Source organism: Podarcis pityusensis, assembly GCF_964106645.2.
Source record: "Podarcis pityusensis genome assembly, chromosome: 4".
NCBI classification, from domain to species: Eukaryota; Metazoa; Chordata; class Lepidosauria; order Squamata; family Lacertidae; genus Podarcis; species Podarcis pityusensis.
In genome coordinates, this window is record NC_138027.1 from 4,704,971 (window position 1) to 4,725,137 (window position 20,167).

At 50.7% G+C, this 20,167-nt stretch overlaps 1 protein-coding gene across 2 annotated transcripts; it reads right to left on the reverse strand.

The window, feature by feature from the left end:
* Window positions 1–356: 356 nt before the first annotated feature.
* PHOX2A (paired like homeobox 2A) lies at window positions 357–19,400 on the reverse strand. Of its 2 annotated transcripts, none has more exons than XM_081002392.1 (3): window positions 19,018–19,400; window positions 7,630–7,817; window positions 357–1,530 (listed from the first exon to the last, which is right to left on the reverse strand). In XM_081002392.1, exons 1-3 carry the CDS (start codon window positions 19,238–19,240, stop codon window positions 1,174–1,176), a joined length of 768 nt encoding a protein of 255 aa, XP_080858518.1. In that variant the 5' UTR covers window positions 19,241–19,400; the 3' UTR covers window positions 357–1,173. The 2 variants fall into 2 exon arrangements, with proteins under 2 accessions (XP_080858518.1, XP_080858517.1); XM_081002391.1 differs by having other exon boundaries at window positions 1,422–5,065.
* Between the last annotated feature and the right edge of the window lie 767 nt (window positions 19,401–20,167).

Genomic DNA, 20,167 nt, shown 5'->3' on the forward strand with positions numbered 1-20,167 from the left:
GCTCTCTGCGACTTCAGACCACGCCAGGGACCCAATCCTAAGGGCCTTGGAGGCGCCCCAGCAGAAAGTGTTGCAGTTTTGCATACACCATTTTAATTGGCGTTTGGATTATGAGACTGGGCAGAGGGATGCTGCGGCTTCTTCCCTGCCGGCCAGGGTGTTTCGAAGTCCCCTCTTCCTGCTCTCAGGGCTGGGGCTTAGGCTGCCTTCGGTCTCGCCAAATATCCCCCCCCCCCCCAAATTCCTTCTCTCAAAAGGAGCACTCGCACTTGTGGAAGTTCTTCAATAAATTAAGTTTATTTAGATTAGCATATTTTGCAAATGAGTTCAATAAATTACAGAACAGTTGTTGGTTTTAAAAAATAATAAATGAAAAAAACAAACAAGCAAAACAAAGCCTGGAGAACCATCATCTGACAAGCAGCCACAGAGCTGAGCCCTGGGGACTTGGAAGCTGCCCCTTCGTGGAGTCGGGGGTGCCCCTTGTTCCCTTACGGTCTGGCCCCAAAAGGCACCCACTCTTGAGCAGGAGGTGCCGCTCGCTTGCCGGCTCCTAAAGCCCCACATTTCCGTACGTTGCCATCCTGATGCTCCCCATATCGCCCTCCTTTTGGGCCTGAACCTGTTGCCCCTCTCTCCAAAACCCAGATGAGCACTGCAAGCTGGACCTGCTGTTTATCTTTCTTTTGGGAGGTTTGGGACCCTTTTTCCCCATGGCTCAGGGAGTCCTAAAATTGCATCCTTTCCTACAATGGTGCCACACGGCTGCCATTGCCGCCTTTCCATCTCCAGCTAGGGGTGGGCCGCAGCTCCCCCAGCCCTGGCGTTACTGAGGCCACGTGGAGCCGGGAGTCCTGGGTGGGGCTGTGAGCCCAGGTTTCCCGTAAGGACTTCACTGGGCCATGGCATGTGGTGGCAGTTCCATGCTTCTGCCCCCCCAACTGTTGCTGTTCCACAATGACCTCAGGGGGACCCCAAGAAGGCCTAGACACCTAAATAATGGAACAGAAGCCCACCTGCCAACACAGCACCAATCATCACTGAGCCCCAATGAAACCAGCCGTGAAGCACTTGGAGTTTTGCTATCTTGAATCCCACCTGTTGCAAAGCCTGCTTAAATTTCTCCCCAATGACATGAAAATAGCCTTGTGGATCAGGCCAACGGTGGCCCATCTATTCCAGCATCCTGTTCTCACAGGGGCCTACTAGATGCCCGTGGGAACCTGGCAAGCAGGGTCTGAGCACAAGAGCAACTCTTGCCTCTTGTGGTTTCCAGCAACCGGCGTTGAGAAGCATTTCTGCCTCCGATTCTGGAGACAAAACAGCCCTCCTGGCAAATAGCCATTGATATCCATCTCCTCCATGAATTTGCCTCTTCCTCTTATCAAAGCCATCCAGGTTTGTGGCCATCGCTGCCTCCTGAGGCAAGGAGTTCCACAGTCCAGTTATGCGCTGCATTAAGAAGTAATTGGCTAGAGGTTGCAGGTCCCCAAATGCTGAAAGGGTCTGCAGGATATAAAGCCGAAATATCTGTTGATGGGAAGGGGCGTGGGTCAGGACAGGGGTGCAACAGAACTACTCGCCCCCACACTTCTCCCCTCGCTGCAAAATACACTCCGGAGATTCTGAGACACATGTCGCAAGCCACCATTTCATGAAAAGACTTTCTCTAACAATGAAAACCTGGAATGCATTTTTTCCCCAACAGCTTAGCTACGAACACAAAATCCTCCTTTGAACATTATGTGACATAAAAGAGACTCGTTCTCCAGCCCATCTTGGGGCTTGAGCAAATGCCACCTTGCCACCTTCCTCAGTTGTGGCGGCATCCTGGGCACGACCCATGAGGAAGTTCTCCTGGCCCACTGACTTGGATGAGAGTTGTGCAAGAGCACTCCTGCATTCTTGCACACTTGCCTTGTCTTTTCACTGGGCCTCACGTGGGTTGTGCCACCTGTGAACTGGCACAATGGCCACAGAGCTTCCTCCATTTCACCCTGCACACTGGACCACCACAGGATGGGGCCATTAGCAGCTGGAAAAGCTACAAAGCCTGCAAGGCTGGAAACCCCCTAAATCTGAGTTGTGAGATGTGGGGCCCACTCAGTGCCGTGGAGCTCAAACGCCCCGTGCCCAGAGTCTTATCAGCATCTGGTGGCACCTGGTTTCCTTAAAGGTGAACCAGTCCTGATAGCAACAGCCCACCCACATCCAGAGGACCACATCTTCCTCATCCCCTGCTCCAGTGATACGGGTTTTCCCAAAAGCGGCAGAACCAGGAAAGGTGTCTCCATGTATCTTAGCAACATGTGACACTAGACTCCAAAGCATTCGTGGTCTGGCTCGATATAAGGCAGCCTCGCCCAACCTGGGGGTGTTTTGGACTACAGTTTCCATCAGTCCCAGTGAGCATGGCTGTAGAAGTCTGGGGCTGATGGGAGTTGTAGTCCCAAACTCCAGGAAGTGCCACCAGGTTGGGGGAGATTGATTTAAGGCAACTTCATCCGAGTGCTGATTCACTCATCTGCGCAAGCAGCCCTTTGCAATTGCGGGTGGGGAATAACCCAAACCAGTGCTGGGCTGTATCTACCTCATCAATCCAGTTCCTGCCACCACCACCACCACCACTCCTCCCCGGATTCCTTTCTCCAGAGGGAAATTGACTGGTCCAGAAGCTACTTGCAGACTAGTCAATTCCACTTGTGAGATGTGGGGAAGCAGGTGGGGCTGGGTCACTGCCACTTAAATGGGGTCGGAAGGATGAGGAAGGGGCCTGCAGCGTTGATCTTGTTTGTTTTGCTCTTTTTGAAAACAACAATCTGCACACAGCCAGGGACTGCAGGGTGAGATCATATGTTCAGGAGGACAAAAGACCTTCTCAGCATTGAAAGCTACTTGAGAGGCTGTGTGCATATGGACAGGTGTCTCTTAGAAGCCCGGAGGCACAGTCTTATCTACATAGTCCATGGAATACACTTTCTGTGGGTGGGTTTGCCAATGCGAACAGAGGCTGGCATCTCACCACCTGCCCTGGGCAAGGTCTCATGGGGACATCCCTTGATCCTTATGGCTAAAGCAAGGCAAATTGTCAGGCCCAACCGTCTCTGGGCAAAGAGGTTCTACGAGCGCTGGGTGGCTGCTTATGCCTAGGCCCCTCTGAGCATGGTTCGCGTGGGTTGAAGATTTGCAGAGAGACACTGGAAATTCCAGCATAAAGAGCTCATCCGTCTTCCTTCAGGATCTGACGGAGATCCACTAATTCTCACCAATAGCAAGCAAGCAAAGGCAGCGGCGTCAGGAAAGGGATACATGTTGCCCCAAAGAGGCTTGCCCCCTTTTCACCGGACAGTGTCAGGTCTGACACCCCCTTGCAATAGAGAATGATGGCCATCAAGGAGACCATACGGCCAGCCTGCAGTCCTGGTCTGCCAAATATCCCCAAATTTCCCCTTCTCTCTCCAGTTGGGCTGCTCAACCAAAGTGCTGTCCTTTATTCCAGAGGCAGCAGGCTGGAGGGGTGACGGGATGGCTCGCAAAACTGGCCTCCCGTTTGGGAAAAAGGTCAGGTCCGAAAAGTACCGGGGGATGCAAACAATTTACAAATTCCATCTCCATCTTCCTGCAGCGGGGAGTTCCTACCTGAGCTGCAAACGCAGCCGAGTGTCCATAAGCCAAAAGGAAGCTCCAAAGTCTCAGAAAGAAGTAAATAAAGACGCCTGGAAATTCTGCAGGGCAGGGGGGAGATCATCCCTCCAGTTTGTGTGGGGTGGTCCAGTGTTCCCCACATTTCTACTCGGTCTCTCGACTCCAGCCCAAAATTCCTGGTGAGTTCATGAAAAGGAAGCAGAGCTCACCTCCCCCATCACTTGCTGCTTACCTGACCCCCCCTCTGGAAATGATATAAATAGAGTTCCTTTCTGCTTATTTCCTCCTTTGCTCACTGATGTCCACTTGGCCAAACTTGATTTTCTGCAGAGACGGTGAAGCACGGGGAAAACCACTGTAACAAAGCCCTTATGCTCTTAGATTCCACATCGTCATCAGTGACCGCTGGCTGGTGAGACCCTTCGTGAAAAAAGCTGGGGTCAGGAGGGACTCCTCGCTCAGAATCACTTGACATCAGGAAAAGGAAACAATTTTTCTTCTCTTGAGGACAAAATCTCTCACACAGAAATCAGCCAAGGTTGGAGACCAGGGCTGGGAGCAGCTGTGTCCCTTCAGACCGATGCTTGCTGAACTGCAACTCCCAGCAGCTAGGATGATGGGATTTGTAGTACAGCAACATCTGGAGGGCCTGCGCAGATGTTCCCAATACCTGATGCAAGCAGGACTTTGTTTTTCCATACAGAGTTGGGAAACGGGTGATGCCTTGAGCAGGCCGGGTGACTGGCGAGACCTGCCATTCGCAGCCTGGGAGAAGAGGACTCCGTCCAGCTCAGCGAGACGAATTCATGGTTGCCCGGACACGGCAAGATGATGGCTGTTGTTCCCTTAAGGTTGAGCCGGGCCCCGCCCCGCAGGACGAAAACTAGCAGCTACAGGAGGAGCGGAGGAGGGTGGAGGGGAAGCTATTCTGTGGGGCACCCAGCGGAGGAGGCTGGTGGCGCTCAGTCCGAGGCAGTTAGAAGAGGTTGGCTTTGAGGGGGTTGGGCTTCCGGTGGAAGGAGGACAGGACCCCAGAGAAGGGGCCCGACATGGTTTCGGCCGGCTGCCAGGCCTTCAGGAGGTCGGCCGTGTTGGTGGGCCCGTTGCTGGTGCTGACCCCGGCCCACAGGGGCGCCTTGAGGGCTTGGCTGGCGTGGCCAGGCCCCAGCCCCTGCTGCCCCGTGCCCGGGCTGGGGCTCAGGCTGCTGCCGGGACTGTTCAGGCTGCCCGCGATGGGCAGGGAGGCGGTGCTGTCCGGGGTGGGGCTGCAGTTGGACTCCTTGGATTCGTCGTCCTCCGAAGAGGAGCGGGGGTCCGGCTTCTTGCTGGCCGAGGGGCCGCCGTTGCTGCCATTCTGGCCCTTGGCATTGGCAGCCCGCTCCTGCTTGCGAAATTTGGCACGGCGGTTCTGGAACCAGACCTGGGTTGGAGGAGGAGGAGGGGAGGGCAGGTGAACAACAAGCAGGCATTGCGGTTGGGGAGAGAGGGGAAGACAGGGCTGCAGCTCAGTGGCAGAACAGCTGCTTGGCATGCAGAACGTCCCAGGTTTGATCCCCAGTGATAACTCCCGTTAGGGCTAGGAGAGACTCCCTGCCTGAAATTATTTCTTCATTATTATTATTATTATTATTATTATTATTATTATACTGCCCTTCATCTGTAGATCTCAGTTCACAACATAAAAATACTAAAGCTTTTTTGATCAGTAATTCTCGTAATTGTTCCAAAATTTGCATCATTGCATATAAATCGCCGCAGGCACATTTAATCCAGATCTGTGCCCGCTTTTGGGAGCTGTGGATAGGTGAGAAGAAGGCCTTTTTAAATGAGATTCCTTCATTGAAGCGGGTTGGACAAGATGATCCTCAGGATCTCCTCCAACTCTACAATTCAGCCGTTCTATGATTCTGTGAAAATACATAACGGAAACAAGAGCAGAAACTAAAACCAGCACCCACGCCTTCTCCGCATGCTCTCCCACAAACACATCTAAAAAGGAATAAAGGTAAAGGTAAAGGGACCCCTGGCCATTAGGTTCAGTCGCGGATGACTCTGGGGTTGCGGCGCTCATCTCGCTTTATTGGCTGAGGGAGCCGGCGTACAGCTTCTGGGTCATGTGGCCAGCATGACTAAGCCGCTTCTGGAGAACCAGAGCAGCGCACGGAAACGCCGTTTACCTTCCCGCCGGAGCTGTACCTATTTATCTACTTGCACTTTGACGTGCTTTTGAACTGCTAGGTGGGCAGGAGCAGAGACCGAGCAATGGGAGTTCACCCCGTCACAGGGATTCGAACCACCGATCAACCACCGACCTTCTGATCGGCAACTCCTAGGCTCTGTGGTTTAACCCACAGCGCCAGCCAAGTCCTTAAAAAGGAATACAAGACGTTAATCAGCCCAAGGCCTGGTGGAATGGGAACGTTTTCTCCTGGCGCCTAAAGGTGCTTAATGACTGCTGCCAGTCAGTGTGGGCAGTACTAAGGTAGATGGACCAATGGTCTGACTCAGTATAAGGCAGCTTCCTGTTTAATTCAGCTCTCTCCCCCCCCCCCCCGCACCCCAAACAACGAGGACTAGAATATTGAAATTTATTTTTAGGGGCAGGGCTGCAGCTTTGCATGCAGAAGGTGCCAAGTCCAATCGCCTGCGGGATTGGAAGGGCTGGCAGAGCCTCAGACTGGACCCCAAAGTGGGGGGGGGGGGCTGGTACCTACAGGAATGCTAAGAGGCAAGGGGGCAGCAGGAGGGGGGCACTGATGTGAAAATGACTATCCAACTTTGACAAACTGGATTTTGCATAAATGTGCCATTAATTGTTACTGCTTTGAAGTTTAGTGTGTTCTTACCTTCCTTAGTGGAAACTGCTATTCTGAGTTATGCTTTTTTTAAAAAAAAGGGGTAGAATAGTGGGCACTGGGGACGAGTTAATGGAACCAAGGGGGCAGGGGTTCAAAAAGGTTTGGGGACCACAGGGGGGAGACAATATTGAGAAAGGTAGGCTTTCTCTGCAGTGACCCACAGGGAAATGAGAGGCAGCATGACATAATGGTCAGTGCCGGATTTACATATAAGCTAAACAAGCTGTAGCTTAGGGCCCCACTCTCTTGGGGGCCCCAAAATAAATTAAAGGGAAAAAATGGATGTGCATTTCCAAATATAAGATAAAAAAACAAATAAAATAAAACCTACATACAGCAACAGTGCTTTGTGTTGTGTAGGCTACTATGATATAAGTCATGGGCCCCGCCTGCTCACCTGCTCCCTAAAATATCACTGCTTTGCTCCTTTCTATATATAGGGTGCCTACATTCTGCATGGACTGGTTGCATGGCAACCTGTGCAAACGGCTTGAGATACCTATTAGGTCCATAAATTACCATATAGCATATATTCAACACAAAAAACATTTGTTGTTGACAAAGGACAGCTGGACATATAAAGGGCCCCATTACCTTCAGTAGCTTAGGGCCTCATCAAACCTCAATCCGGCCCTGATAGTGGTTAGGACCTGGGAGACCAGCGTTCGATTTCCCACTGGGCCATGAAACTCACGCAGTGACCTAAGACCACTCAGCCTAACCTACCTCACAGGGTTGTTGCGAGGATAAAATGGGGAGGGGGATTATGCCCCCACCTTTGAGCGCCTTGGAGGAAAGTTGGGATATAAACACAATAAAGAAGACCTGGGATAGCTCAGTCGGTAGAGCACTAGACTCCTAATCTCAGGGACGTGGGTTTCAGCCCATATTGGCCAAATGATTTCTGCACTGCTGGGGGTTGGACTAGATGACCCCCAGCGTCCCTTCCAACTCTATGGTTCTAAGATTATTTAATTTAAATGCAATAAATAAATTGCTCAGAGCAATTGGGGCTTTCAGTAGATCAGCCACTGTCCCCCCTCCTCCATCTCCAGGAAAATGATTATTATTTTTCCCCTTTTTAAAAAAGGGGTCAGCATTGTAGCTGCCAGGAAAAGCCTCTCACCTGCACCCTGGCTTCTGTGAGGTCTATTTTGAGGGCCAGCTCTTCCCTGGTGTAGATGTCAGGGTAGTGGGTCTCCGCGAAGACTCTCTCCAGCTCCTTCAGCTGCGAACTGGTGAACGTGGTGCGAATCCTGCGCTGCTTCCGTTTCTCGTTGATGGTGGAAGGGTCCGAGAAGAACTTGTAGGGAACTGGTTGAGGAGAGAGGAGAGAGAAAGAGCCCCTGGCTTAGAAGGAGGAAGACGGGGTCACGTGGCATGAGAGTGGCACAGTGGCCCACGGCATTCCTGCATTGCAAGGGGTTAGACTAGAGGACCTTCGGGGCCCCTTACGACTCTGCAAGTCTATGATTCTGCGCTGCTGAGTTCACCCCTTGTCCATTTCCAGTATTGCGGGTTGGGAGCAGCCTTCCCCAACCTGGTGCCCCACAGGATGTTCAGGACTGCAATTCCCATCAGCCCCAGTTGGAACAGCCAAGGCTGGGGATTATGGGAGTTGTAGTCCCAAGCATGCTGGGGATTATGGGAGTTGTAGTCCCAAGGACGCTGGGGAGCTCCATGCTGTGGTAGGCTAGCTTGGAAGGTAACTGCATCCCCTTTGGCTTCAACTGTAAAATGAGAATGTGGCCTTCAGCAAGTCACTGCCTCACGTTCCACCATCCCAAATCCACAGAATGGAGATAATTCTATGATCCTACCTTACAGGGTTCTTGTAACAATCTCTCTGTGTAAAGCACTTTGTACACTGTAAACACTGAGCTACCAGGGACATTCACAGTGTTAGGACTAGCATAGGTAAAGGTAAAGGGACCCCTGACCATTAGGTCCAGTCGCGGCCGACTCTGGGGTTGCGGCGCTCATCTCGCTTTCTTGGCCAAGGGAGCCGGCGTACAGCTTCTGGGTCATGTGGCCAGCATGACTAAGCCGCTTCTGGAGAACCAGAGCAGCGCACGGAAACGCTGTTTACCTTCCCGCCAGGGCAGTACCTATTTATCTACTTGCACTTTGACGTGCTTTTGAACTGCTAGGTGGGCAGGAGCAGGGACCGAGCAATGGGACCTCAACCCGTGGCGGGGATTCGAACCACCGACCTTCTGATTGGCAAGTCCTAGGCTCTGTGGTTTAACCCACAGCGCCACCTGCGTCCCAGGACTAACATACAAAGCTCTAAATGACTTGGGACACAAATAGCTACGTAATTGGATATTGGATCCTATGTTTTATTGTATTTTTAATATTTTGTTGGAAGCTGCCCAGAGTGGCTGGGGAAACTCAGCCAGATGGGCGGGGTATAAATAATAAATTATTATTACTATTATTAGTATTATTAGTATTATTATCATTGGCAGGTGAGGCCTTGGGGGTTGTGTGACAGGGCCTTTTCAGTGGTGGCTCCCCATTTGTGGACTGCCTTCCCTGGCAAGGTGCATCCGTCTCTCATTGGTGGCCGAAGGATACTGTTCCTAGCAACCCTGAAATTGTCAGCTGGGAAAATGTGATTGTTTTAAAGCTGTTCTTAGAAGTTTTCTAATGATGGTGCTTTAAATATGTGTTTGCCGCCCTGGACTCCGTTTGAGGGGAAGGGCAGGATATACGCTGAATAAACCACAATGATGGCAATCAATAATATAAGCACTAAGTATTAGGAATCATACCAACCAGGTGGCTTAGAGTTCAGAATAGGATCCTGCAAACTGACTGGAGCTCAATGTTTGTGGGGGGGAAGGGTCCCTTCCCCACCCCCAATATCAATAGAAGAAATAAATTTCAAAAGTTGAGATGCTAAACTGCAAAACTGGTACCCAAGCTGATGCTTGCATAATTACAGTGAAGGTGCAAATGTGTGTCACCGACCATCGCTAGGGGAACAACTTAATAATACAACCGCTAAGATAGTATAATCATTTAATAATATAACCGCTTCATAATATAACCACCAACTTCTCTGAAGAGTGGGGAAGTTAAATTAAGAAGTATGCATAGGTTTTCTAAATTATACTGGTATTTTAAAAGCATGTGGCAATTCTGCCAGCTGCCAAGACAGCCGCACCCCTCAAAATTCTGTGGAAGAAATGAAAACCGCACCAATGGCTGTTGTTCTTATAAATGCATGTAATCTTTTAGAGTTACACAGAATTCTTTGGCTAAATGAGTCTTGAAACTTTTCCTTGGGCAACACCTGCGGCTGCTGGACAGACATCTTCAGATATCCCCCAATGCTGTTTAAAGCCAGTCATCAATGACATACATAAATATAACCGAGAAATCCTTTTGTTTTATCCTCTTCTGACTATTTAATATATTTTATAATTAAATTGCTGGGAGTTTGTCAGGCGCACTCAATTAGATGTGCTGACATAGGCAGGCATGCTGTAAATTTCTTAAACTATGGAAAGAAAGGTTGAGTTTTGTAAGGAAGATTAGGTGAAATATTGCAAGAAAGACTATGAAGAGGAATTATTAGTTAAGGGCAATTAAAAGTAATAGAGAAATGCAGATTAAGTGATAAAGAACGGAAAATCTTCAGAGGTAGTTGACAGAAGTCTAAAATGTTGTGTAAGATAAGAATGTATGTTAAATGACTGTTGGAAATGACATGTTAAAAAATTAATAAAAATGTATTTTAAAAAGGAAGGAAAGGTTGGCTTTTAAGGGCACACCTGAAACAGGAATTATCCAGTTCTGCTCAGCTCACCCCAACACCTACTTTAGAGGTCAGGGATTAAACTTGAATTCTTCTGCAGGCCAAGCAAATTTTCTGCCATGAACCACACACAAATACAACAGGTTTGTTGGGTGTGTGCTTGGCCTGCTGCAAAAGGACCGAGGTTTAATCCCTGGCCTCTTCAGGGTGGTTTGGGGGTGTGGAGTAGAATCTCCTGCCTGACACCCAGGAAAGAAGCTGCCAACCAGTGCAGGCAGTATAAAGGTAGGTAGATCAATGGGCTGGCTCAGTATTGAATAAGGCAGCTTCGACTTCCCCGTGTCAGGAAAAGGGTGTGGGGAAAGCCTCCAAGCCTAAAAGGAGAAGGACGACGCCTTCCACTTCCAGGCCTCCCGGGGGAGAAAGTACCAAAAACTGAGACGTTGTTGTTCTTTAGTCGTTTGGTCATGTCCGACTCCCTGGACCAGGGAATGCCAGGCCCTCCTGTCTTCCACTGCCTGCCGCAGTTTGGTCAAACTCATGCTGGTAGCTTCCAGAACACTGTCCAACCATCTCATCCTCTGTCGCTCCCTTCTCCTTGTGCCCTCCATCTTTCCCAACATCAGGGTCTTTTCCAGGGAGTCTTCTCTTCTCATGAGGTGGCCAAAGTCTTGGAGCCTCAGCTTCACGATCTGTCCTTCCAGTGAGCATTCAGGGCTGATTTCCTTAAGAATGGCTACATTTGATCTTCTTGCAGTCCATGGGACTCTCAAGAGTCTCCTCCAGCACCAGAATTCAAAAGCATCCATTCTTCGGCGATCAGCCTTCTTGATGGTCCAGCTCTCACTTCCATACATCACTACTGGGAAAACCAGAGCTTTTACTATACGGACCTTTGTTGGCAAGGTGATGTCTCTACTTTTTAAGATGCTGTCTAGGTTTGTCATTGCTTTTCTCCCAAGAAGCAGGCATCTCTTAATTTCGTGGCTGCTGTCACCATCTGCAGTGATCATGGAGCCCAAGAAAGTAAAATCTCTCACTGCCTCCATTTCTTCCCCTTCTATTTGCCAGGAGGTGATGGGACCAGTGGCCAGGATCTTCGTTTTTTTTGATGTTGAGCTTCAGACCATATTTTGCGCTCTCCTCTTTCACCCTCATTAAAAGGTTCTTTAATTCCTCCTCACTTTCCGCCATCAAGGTTGTGTCATCTGCATATCTGAGATTGTTGATATTTCTTTCGATGATCTTAATTCTGGCTTGGGATTCATCCAGCCCAGCCTTTCGCATGATGAATTCTGCATATAAGTTAAATAAGCAGGGAGACAATATACAGCCTTGTCGTACTCCTTTCCCAATTTTGAACCAATCAGTTGTTCCATATCCAATTCTAACTGTAGCTTCTTGTCCCACATAGAGATTTCTCAGGAGACAGATGAGGTGATCAGGCACTCCCATTTCTTTAAGAACTTGCCATAGTTTGCTGTGGTCGACACAGTCAAAGGCTTTTGCATAGTCCAAAACCTAAAAGGAGAAGGACGACGCCTTCCACTTCCACACCTCCCTGGAGAGAAAGTACCAAAAATCGAGACGTTGTTGGGGAGAGCCGAATAGCTGGGGTCTCCTGAGCCCCCAGGCGTCAGCCCAGGCTCCTGTGGCAGCCGCTTTGCGATTCTGAAGCCCACGCGGCCGCAAATAGCGCTCGATCAGCGGGTGGTGGGGAGAAGGAGACCCGCAAGTCAAGCCTTTTGCTCGGCCTGCCCCAGCGCTGCATGGGCGGCGGCCCAGCAACGTCTGGGTGACGCGATCTCGCGCTAGCTAGCGCGAATCCGGAGTGACTCCGGTTTAAACTGATGATGATGATGATGATGATGATGATGAGAACGTGAGCAGAACCTGCTCGGCCCATCTAGACCAGCATCCGATTCTCACAGTGGCCGCAGACATTGGGGGGGGGGGCTGTAAGGAGGATACGAGCGCAAGAGCCCCCCTATGACCCCTCCTGAATTTTACACCAACTGGGATTCAGAAGCATCGCCGCCTCCCACTGTGGAGGCAAAGCAGAGCCATCCTGGTTAGTAGCCTTCCATAGCCCTCTCCTCCTCCGTGAATCTTTTAAAGCCATCGTTCCTCTTTTAAAGCCACCGTTGTCTCCAGTGGCAGGGAGTTCCACGGTTCAACTCTGTGTTGCTTGAAGAACGGCTTTCTGCTATGCGTCCTGAATCCTCCGACATTCACCGAATGGCCGCGATTTCGTGTGTTATAAGAGAAGGAGGAGAGTTTTCCTCCATCCAATTTCTCCAGGTCATGAGATTCTCCAATCCGCGGTGACAACTCCATTTCTGCAGCCCTTATATCGGGATTCCTTAAACGCGCATCGCAAGAACGGCGAGTTTTCAGTTCCAACCCAACTGTCTTTACACCGCCTCAACTGGCTCCAGTTTGCAGATGCGCTACCCGCGCTTACTCGGGAGTAAAGCCCTCCCAACCCGCCGCGCTCTGACTTGGAAGCGGACGGGCTCCGCCTGCCGCATCCCTCCCTCGGCTTCAGGCGGAGCTGCTGGATCGGCGATGCGCTTCGGCTGGGATCCCTCTGCGCGGCTCACGTGGACTCGGAGGGAAGGGATCCACCCTGGGATCAGGGCCCAATACCCCCTCGTCCCTTTGGCTTTGCTGAGGAGATGTTAAAAATGATCCCAGCGAGGTTGGGAGTCGCGATTTGCTCCCCGCTTCTTAACTCGGGGTTCAGTCGGGGCCACTTTCGGAGGCCTTTGGGCTAAGGGGGCTTCCTGGGGAGCAAAACATGTACCTCTCTAAATGACTTGGCTGAAGGAATTGAGGGGGTGCTCTTCCAGTTTGCAGGTTGGACACCAAACTGGGGGAGGGGGCAGCTAATGTCGTAGGATCGGAATTCAAAATGACCTTAACAGATTGAAGCCCAAACTAACCGAGTGGATTTCATTCCTGAACTTAGGCAGGAAGAACCAGATCCACAAATATAATAAATAATAATAATAATAAAAATAAAAATAAAAATAAAAATAAAAATAAAAATAATAAATTATTTATACCCTGCCCATCTGGGCGGCTTTCAACAAAATATTAAAATACAGTAGTCCATCAAACATTAAAAGCTTCCCTAAACAAGTTTGCCTTCAAATGTCTTCTAAAAGTCTGGTAGTTGTTGTTCTCTTTGACATCTGGAGGGAGGCTGTTCCACAGGGTGGGCACCACCACTGAGAAGGCCCTCTGCCTGGTTCCCTGTAACTTGGCTTCTCGCAGGGAGGGAACTGCCAGAAGGCCCCAGGCGCTGGACCTCAGTGTCTGGGCTGAACGATGGGGTGTGGAGACGCTCCTTCAGGTATACTAGACCGAGGCCGTTTAGGGCAAGCATAGGCAAACTTGGCCCTCCAGCTGTTTTGGGACTACAATTCCCATCATCCCTGGCCACTGGCCATGTTAGCTAGGGATGATGGGAGTTGTATTCCCAAAACATCTGGAGGGCCGAGTTTGCCTATGCCTGGTTTAAAGGTCAGCACCAACACTTTGAATTGTGCTTGGAAACGGGGTGGGGCAGGGCACCTGACTTACTAGCAGGACAAGGAGTTAGGGATCTTGGTGGACCACAAGTCATGAATCAACAGTGTGATGCAGCAGCAAAAAAGGCTAACACTATTCTAGGCTGCATCTACAGAAGTCTAGTGTCCAGATCAAGGGAAGTCATATTCCTGCTCTATCCTGCCTTGATCGGACCCCCAACCTGGAGTCCTGTGTCCAGTTCTGGGCAGCACAATTTAAGAAGGATGTTGACAAGCTGGAAGGTGGGCAGCCAAGATGATCAAGGGTCTGGAAACCAAGCCTGATGAGGAACCGTTGAAGGAGCTGGACATGTTTAGCCTGGAAAAGAGGAGACTGGAAAAGAGGAGAGCCATCTTCAAATATCTGAAGGGCTGTCACATGGAAGAGGCAACAAGCTCCTTTTCTCCTGATCTGCAAGGTAGGACTCGAACCTATGGCTTCAAGTCACAAGAAATGAGATTCCGATTCAACATCAGGGGAAAGTTTCTGACAGTAAGAGCTATTTGACCATGGAGCGGTCTCCCTTGGGAGGTTGTAGAGTAGACTCTCCCTCCTTGGAGGTTTTCAAGCAGAGGTTGGGGGACCATCTGTCAGGGACGCTTTAGCTGAAATTCCTGCATCGTAGGGGGTTGGACTAGATGACCCTCGGGGTTCCCCACCCAACTCTACAATCCTATGTCTGACGAAAGAGAAATTAAACCAACTTTATTTTGGTTGCTTTTCGACCTGACTGGCTTTTGTTTTCCATCTAAGATCAGGAGATCCATATTCGTCCAGGAGCTCAGCAGGGCTGGGGAATCCGGGTGCCTCAAGAATGTCAAAGCCAGAAGTCCTTTTCTCCCGCCCTCACTCCCGTTGCTTAAAAGGCGAGTCGTACTCCTGATTTGGGCAGAGGGTTGTATGTAGACCGGATTAACTCAATCCGGATTAATTCAGACGGACTTTATGCAGATCGATGAGCTTTCATGCAAAAAAATAGGATGGTCCTTAGATTGTTAAAATTAAAAAAGAATATTATTTTATTTTTTAAAAAAAATAAATTTAAAACTCTGGAACATTTTTTAATAGGCAGCGGTGCCGTTATGTTGCCGGGTGACGATGGCACCAGGGCGTGGGGTGGTTATCTCTGTTTATTTAACTCTGCCTGGGCCGGGAAGAAAATGAGGGGTCGGATCCTGCTGCAGGGAGGGAGGGAACATTCCCAAACGGGACCCTCTCTCTCTTTCGGTTTCGATTGCCATTTTTGTGGGGAATAAGCGGCGCTTACTTCCGAGTAGAGCGCGGCCGCCCCCCGTTGCATTCTGCGCAGTAGGCAGAGTCTTAAACAATAAACAAATAAAGCATTAAAATAATAAATAAAAATAATTAAAGTAATTAAATATAAAATATAAATTTTACATATCGGTGGCCTCCTAGCTATTTCCTGGGTGCCGTTTTTTTGTCATCCCGTTTGAGCAGCTGGGTTCGAGCGACGTGCTTGGCCGCAATCCTACGCGCGCTTTCCCCGCGAGTAAGGCTCCGTGGAACCCAATGAGGTTTACTTCTGAGTAGACAGGCCTAGGCTAGCGCTTGGGGGAAGGAACCCAGAGCAGTGCTCTCCTGAAGAGGCGCCCAGGAGAAGGGAAGGCATCGCGGTCTCCTCGGTCTTGAGGCGCGGCTGCGGGTGGAATTCCCCCTGGATGGCATTTATTGCTCCGGCTACGGGAGAAAACGTGCGGCCTAGTGGTTAGAGCGTCGGACGAGGATCCGGGACTCCAGGGTCCCGATCCCCCTATCGGCCATGAAACTCACTGGGTGCGGGTGACGGGGGGCCAGTCATTGCCTCTCTCAGCCTAACCTCCCCCGCAGGGTCCTTGTGAGGATTAATTAAGGAGAAGAGAGATAGGCGGGGTATAAATAATAAAAAATATTATTATTATCCTTGGTGGGGAAAGGCGGGCTATAAAGGCAATAAATAAATGCAATAAATAAGAAATTAAATGGCGATACTGCTGGAAAAGCAGGCAGCCGCGTTGGATTTACTGATAGCCGGGGACTTAATAAATGAATTCCCCAGATGTCGCCTGGAGAGTGGCATGCCTGACGCGCCCGCCCCTGCTTTCATTCCTGAATTCTTGAACGCTCGTCCGCTTTACATCTATACTTCGACATTTGCATTCATCCGACTTGGCAACGACGCGAATTAAATCTGAGCGGCCCACGGTGGTCCAGTCATTCTGTTTTAAACTGTAGCAACGAAAGTGACTCCTCTGTCCCCAAATTGTTGGTTAGCTTTTCGGGGTTCGCCAACTGAAATTCTTTTTTTCACCCCGAGGTCGATTTCAAGCACCGTTTGGTCATTTACACAGCTGCCTTGAAATCGACTAGGAATTCATCCTGACCGCATCATTATAAACTAGATTCATTTTCAGGCGTGTTTCCCTTGTAAAAACGCATATGATTTAAATCTCAGGTAAGGTGCTTCGGGACCGCAAGGGTTTCGCTTTGAGGAGTGGGCCGCCTCCCTTATTTCGGAGTCTTGTTCCTTCAAAACAAAAGACCTCAATGTTTTGATGTTTGTTGCTAAATCAGGATTCGTTTCCTATTTGTTCCTAAATCCGAATTAATTTCCTACTTGTTGCTAAATGCGGATTCGTTTCCTATCTCGAGCGAATGAGTGGGTTGGAATGGCTAAAAGGTTGACGAAACCTCCATTCGGTCCTTGCAAACCGACTATTATTGCAAACAGTAACTCCAGAAGCAAAATCCGGATTGTGTTTTGCTCGCGCCAGAAATGAAGGGGGAATGAAATACGGTAATCCCGATATAGCGCAAAGTCACTTTAAGGCGGTACATCAGGGCACTTTCCGGGTCCATTAAACTCAACTGCAGGTTTTAAATATAGTCACCCTCCCCCCCCCCCATCGGATTCAATGAGACATTAAGGCCAAACCCCGACGCCCATTTACTTAGGGGGAAAACTTACTTCTCTTACACGGCTGATATCCGATGATTAGATCCTGCCCAAATTCTCCCAAACCGGAATGGCATTTTAAAAGCGCCCCCAGAATGGTGAGCTGCGCCGGCGGCTTTTCAAGCACAATGTTATTGGAGGAAAATCGCACCCAGCTGTATTCCCCCCCCCCCCAAAAAAAAAGCACAGGTGTGGGGGGGAGACACACGTGGGAAAGAGATGGAGATTTTGAGTTTAAATGGTCGTGGTCCTGTATTTAATTTTCTTGATTTTACATCGCAATATCGCCCAGGTGGGCTCATTCCGGGTTGGTCTCAGATCAAACGTGCTCCTCGCGAGAGGCATGAGGCGTAGGCAAGGTTTGGAGTCACACAGAACGCTTCGTCCGTGGCAGAATAAATTAAAAATTGTCCAGTAGCACCTTAGAGTTTGTTCTGGGTATGAGCTTTCCTGTCCATGCACACGTCTTCAGATACCGTGATATTCGTCCGTGGCAATTATTGCAGAGGAAAATAAGAGGAAAGCGGAAGGGATGTGTTGTCAAGAGTCCCTGGAATCTTGCGCATTGCCCAGCAGAGATTGGGTTGGCTTGTAACAATATCTTTATCGTTGATAGTTTCATTCACTGCATTCCTAGCTTACCTTTCGCTCCAAAGAGCTGGGGGGGCACTCAGTCCCTTTCTCATTTAATTCCCACAACAACCCTCTGGCGTAGGCTAGACTGCCCCCCCCAAGGCCACCCAGTGAGCTTCGTGGCCGAGCGAGGATTTGAACCCTGGTCTCCCACTCTAACCGCTAGGCCACACTGTCTCTCCGTGTGTTTGTGTGTGAGTGAAATTAACACCCCGTCTGCCTCTCTTGAAGGGCTCTTGGCCTGTTGGGTGGCGTCTTGCCTCTCTTCCCTACATTTACACAGGAGGAGGCCGAACGAGAAGCGCGTCCTCCTTCCACCGCGGAGAGTAATTCCGGCGCACGATACGCATTTCGAAGCGTAGGCGCGGATAAGTCACGCAAAACCCAGAATTTCTTTTCAGGGTGGGGGAAAGAATTGCCTTAAAAGCGCCTGGGTTTTAGAGGAAAACCCAGGAAACGTCTTCTGGGGTATCTTAAAGGCAAAACAGATTACCTGTGGCAAAGGAAACCTGTTCGTCTCTAGGATACCATCTGATGCTTCGCCGTTGTCGGGTTTTTTGTTTGGTTTTTGTGTGTTTTTTTTTGCAAACACAAATTAATCCATCAAATTCCACATCTGGGGATTTCTCTTCCAGATACTTTGTAAACGCAAACTCTCCCGTCAATTTCCAGCACAGTTTTAGTTAGTTACAAATTTTGCTTTGGAAATTATAGCAATCGAATCGCTACAAGGCAAAATATAGAATTCCTTTTTTTTTTTTTTAATCCCCTTTAGGAGGCCAGCGTACTCGAAGATGCTCAGCGAAGATACCAGGTCCTCGACGCTTTCAACCCGAACCGGATCGCGCCCTTTTTGGTAAACTAGATAAACCTCTCCCCGCCAGCCTAAAAGAACGCCAGCGACGGACGCTTCCTTCCTCCAGATTAATAAATTCCATAAAAAAATAGTATATATATTTTTCTGGGAGCAATTTCTGCAAAATATCGAATTAGATTCCTTGATCTAATCCTTCCATTTGCTCTAACCCGATTACGCATTAATTTGTTTTGGCTGTGAACAGAGGGGCGACGGAGCCCTTTAACTCGATTAGGCACAAATGTTATATCTTTATAACTGCATTTTGCAAAATTGGTTTATACCTGGTGGGTTGCGAGCTCCCCCCACCCTCTGCGAAGGGGGGAAAGGAAATAAAGCGGCGAGGGTCGGCCGGGTTGCAAGACAAAAATTGGAACCAGGGAGAGAGAGAGAGACGGGGTGACAACCAGCCAGAGACTCTGGGCTTCTTTTGGGAGGTGTCTCTGCCTCCCCAATATTCCGAAGGAGGAGTCCCTCGCTCCTGGCCCCTGGAACCAGCCCACCCCACTCCGGAGCGGCTTCCAGGCTGGCGGGCCGGCCTGAGCCTCCCACGGGCCGGCCGAAGCCGCGCCTCCGGCCCGCCGGGCAAACCAGCGCGGTGCCCGTCTCAGGCCGGGGGTGCCCTCCTTCTGCGCGCCTCGGCAACGGAGCCCTCGTCTCCTGGAGCCCTGGCGCCGGAGTGGTACCCGGGGGGTCATCCATCCCAAGCGGCCGTCGGCGGCGCCCTTACCTGTGGCGTAGGGCGAGGGCTGGTGGTCTCGGAGGGCGCCCAGGGTGCAATTGGCGGTGCTGAGCGGCGGGCAGGCCGGGCTGGCGGCGAAGCTGCTGCGGATGGGGTTGTACTGGAAGGTGTTGGCTTGGCTGCAGGAGTTGAAGTCCGCGTACGCCGACGCCTCCATGGCCGCCATGCAAGAGTCGTACGAGTTCAGGTAGGAGTAATCCATCTTGTACATGGGGAGCCGGGCCCGGGATCTGGAGATCTGCAGGGTGGCCGGCAGGCCCGGGGTGGGAGAAAGAGAGAGGGAGAGGGAGAAAGAGGGGCCCCCCTCGGCTTGGACGGCGGCTGCAGGTGCCTCGTTGCGCTCTGGAGGCGCACCGACGGGGCGGACGGGTGATATAGTTGCCGGCGCGCGGGGAAACAAGGGACGAGGCGGCGGGTCCTTTGCATGACAATCTCGCCGGGAGTCGATTGGGGGGAGGGAGGGGCGGCCAGGGAGGGGGGGCTGCCCGCCGCCCCGCCCACCCCTCCCTCCCTCCCTCCCGCCGTCGCTCAGCCAGCCCTTAACCCTTTCGGGTGGCATCCTCAGAGCAGCAGGAGAGGCTGCAGGATGAGTCCGTTTGCTTCCCCTGCCAGAGAAGTTTCGCCACACAAGCGGCCACGTTCCCCGTGTTTAAAAACGTTAAGGGCACCAGGAGAGCCCGCTGGATCAGGCCCATCTTTTCAGCGCCCTTTTCTCATGGGGGGGGGGGCAAGCAGCGGGTCATACCCTAAAAAAGGGGAAATTGCTGACGGGAGCACTGCTGTAAGGATATAAGAGGAGCTCTGCTGCAGGATCAGGACCATGGTCAGGAACGGAAACATGGGGGGTGGAGTAAGCCCCACCCCGCATAATCAGTCACAGGACGCAGTGCCCGCACAATGTTTGCATGGTGATGCCCATCAACTTGGGGTGGGCGGCCCCCTCAAATATTTTATGGGGCTGTCTGAAGGGGCCTCGGCCCCTAGGCGTTGGCTCCTGTGTCTATGGTGCACCGATTCCAGCACCCTCAATGTGCTCAGCCAGATGCCCGTTAAGGGAAGCCAGCGGGCAGGATCCGAGCTCAGGAGCAACGCTCTCCCCACCTGGGGATTCCAGAAACTGGAATTCAGAAGCATCTCT

Excerpts from the sequence above, each read along its gene's own strand:
- PHOX2A (XM_081002391.1), bottom strand. The coding sequence starts at position 19,240 with ATGTACAAGATGGATTACTCCTACCTGAACTCGTACGACTCTTGCATG. Across the intron at positions 7,818-19,017 it reads GCCCTCGCCCTACGCCACAG|TTCCCTACAAGTTCTTCTCG; the intron begins GTAAGGGCGCCG and ends CTCCTCAACCAG. Across the intron at positions 5,066-7,629 it reads TCACAGAAGCCAGGGTGCAG|GTCTGGTTCCAGAACCGCCG; the intron begins GTGAGAGGCTTT and ends CCTCCAACCCAG.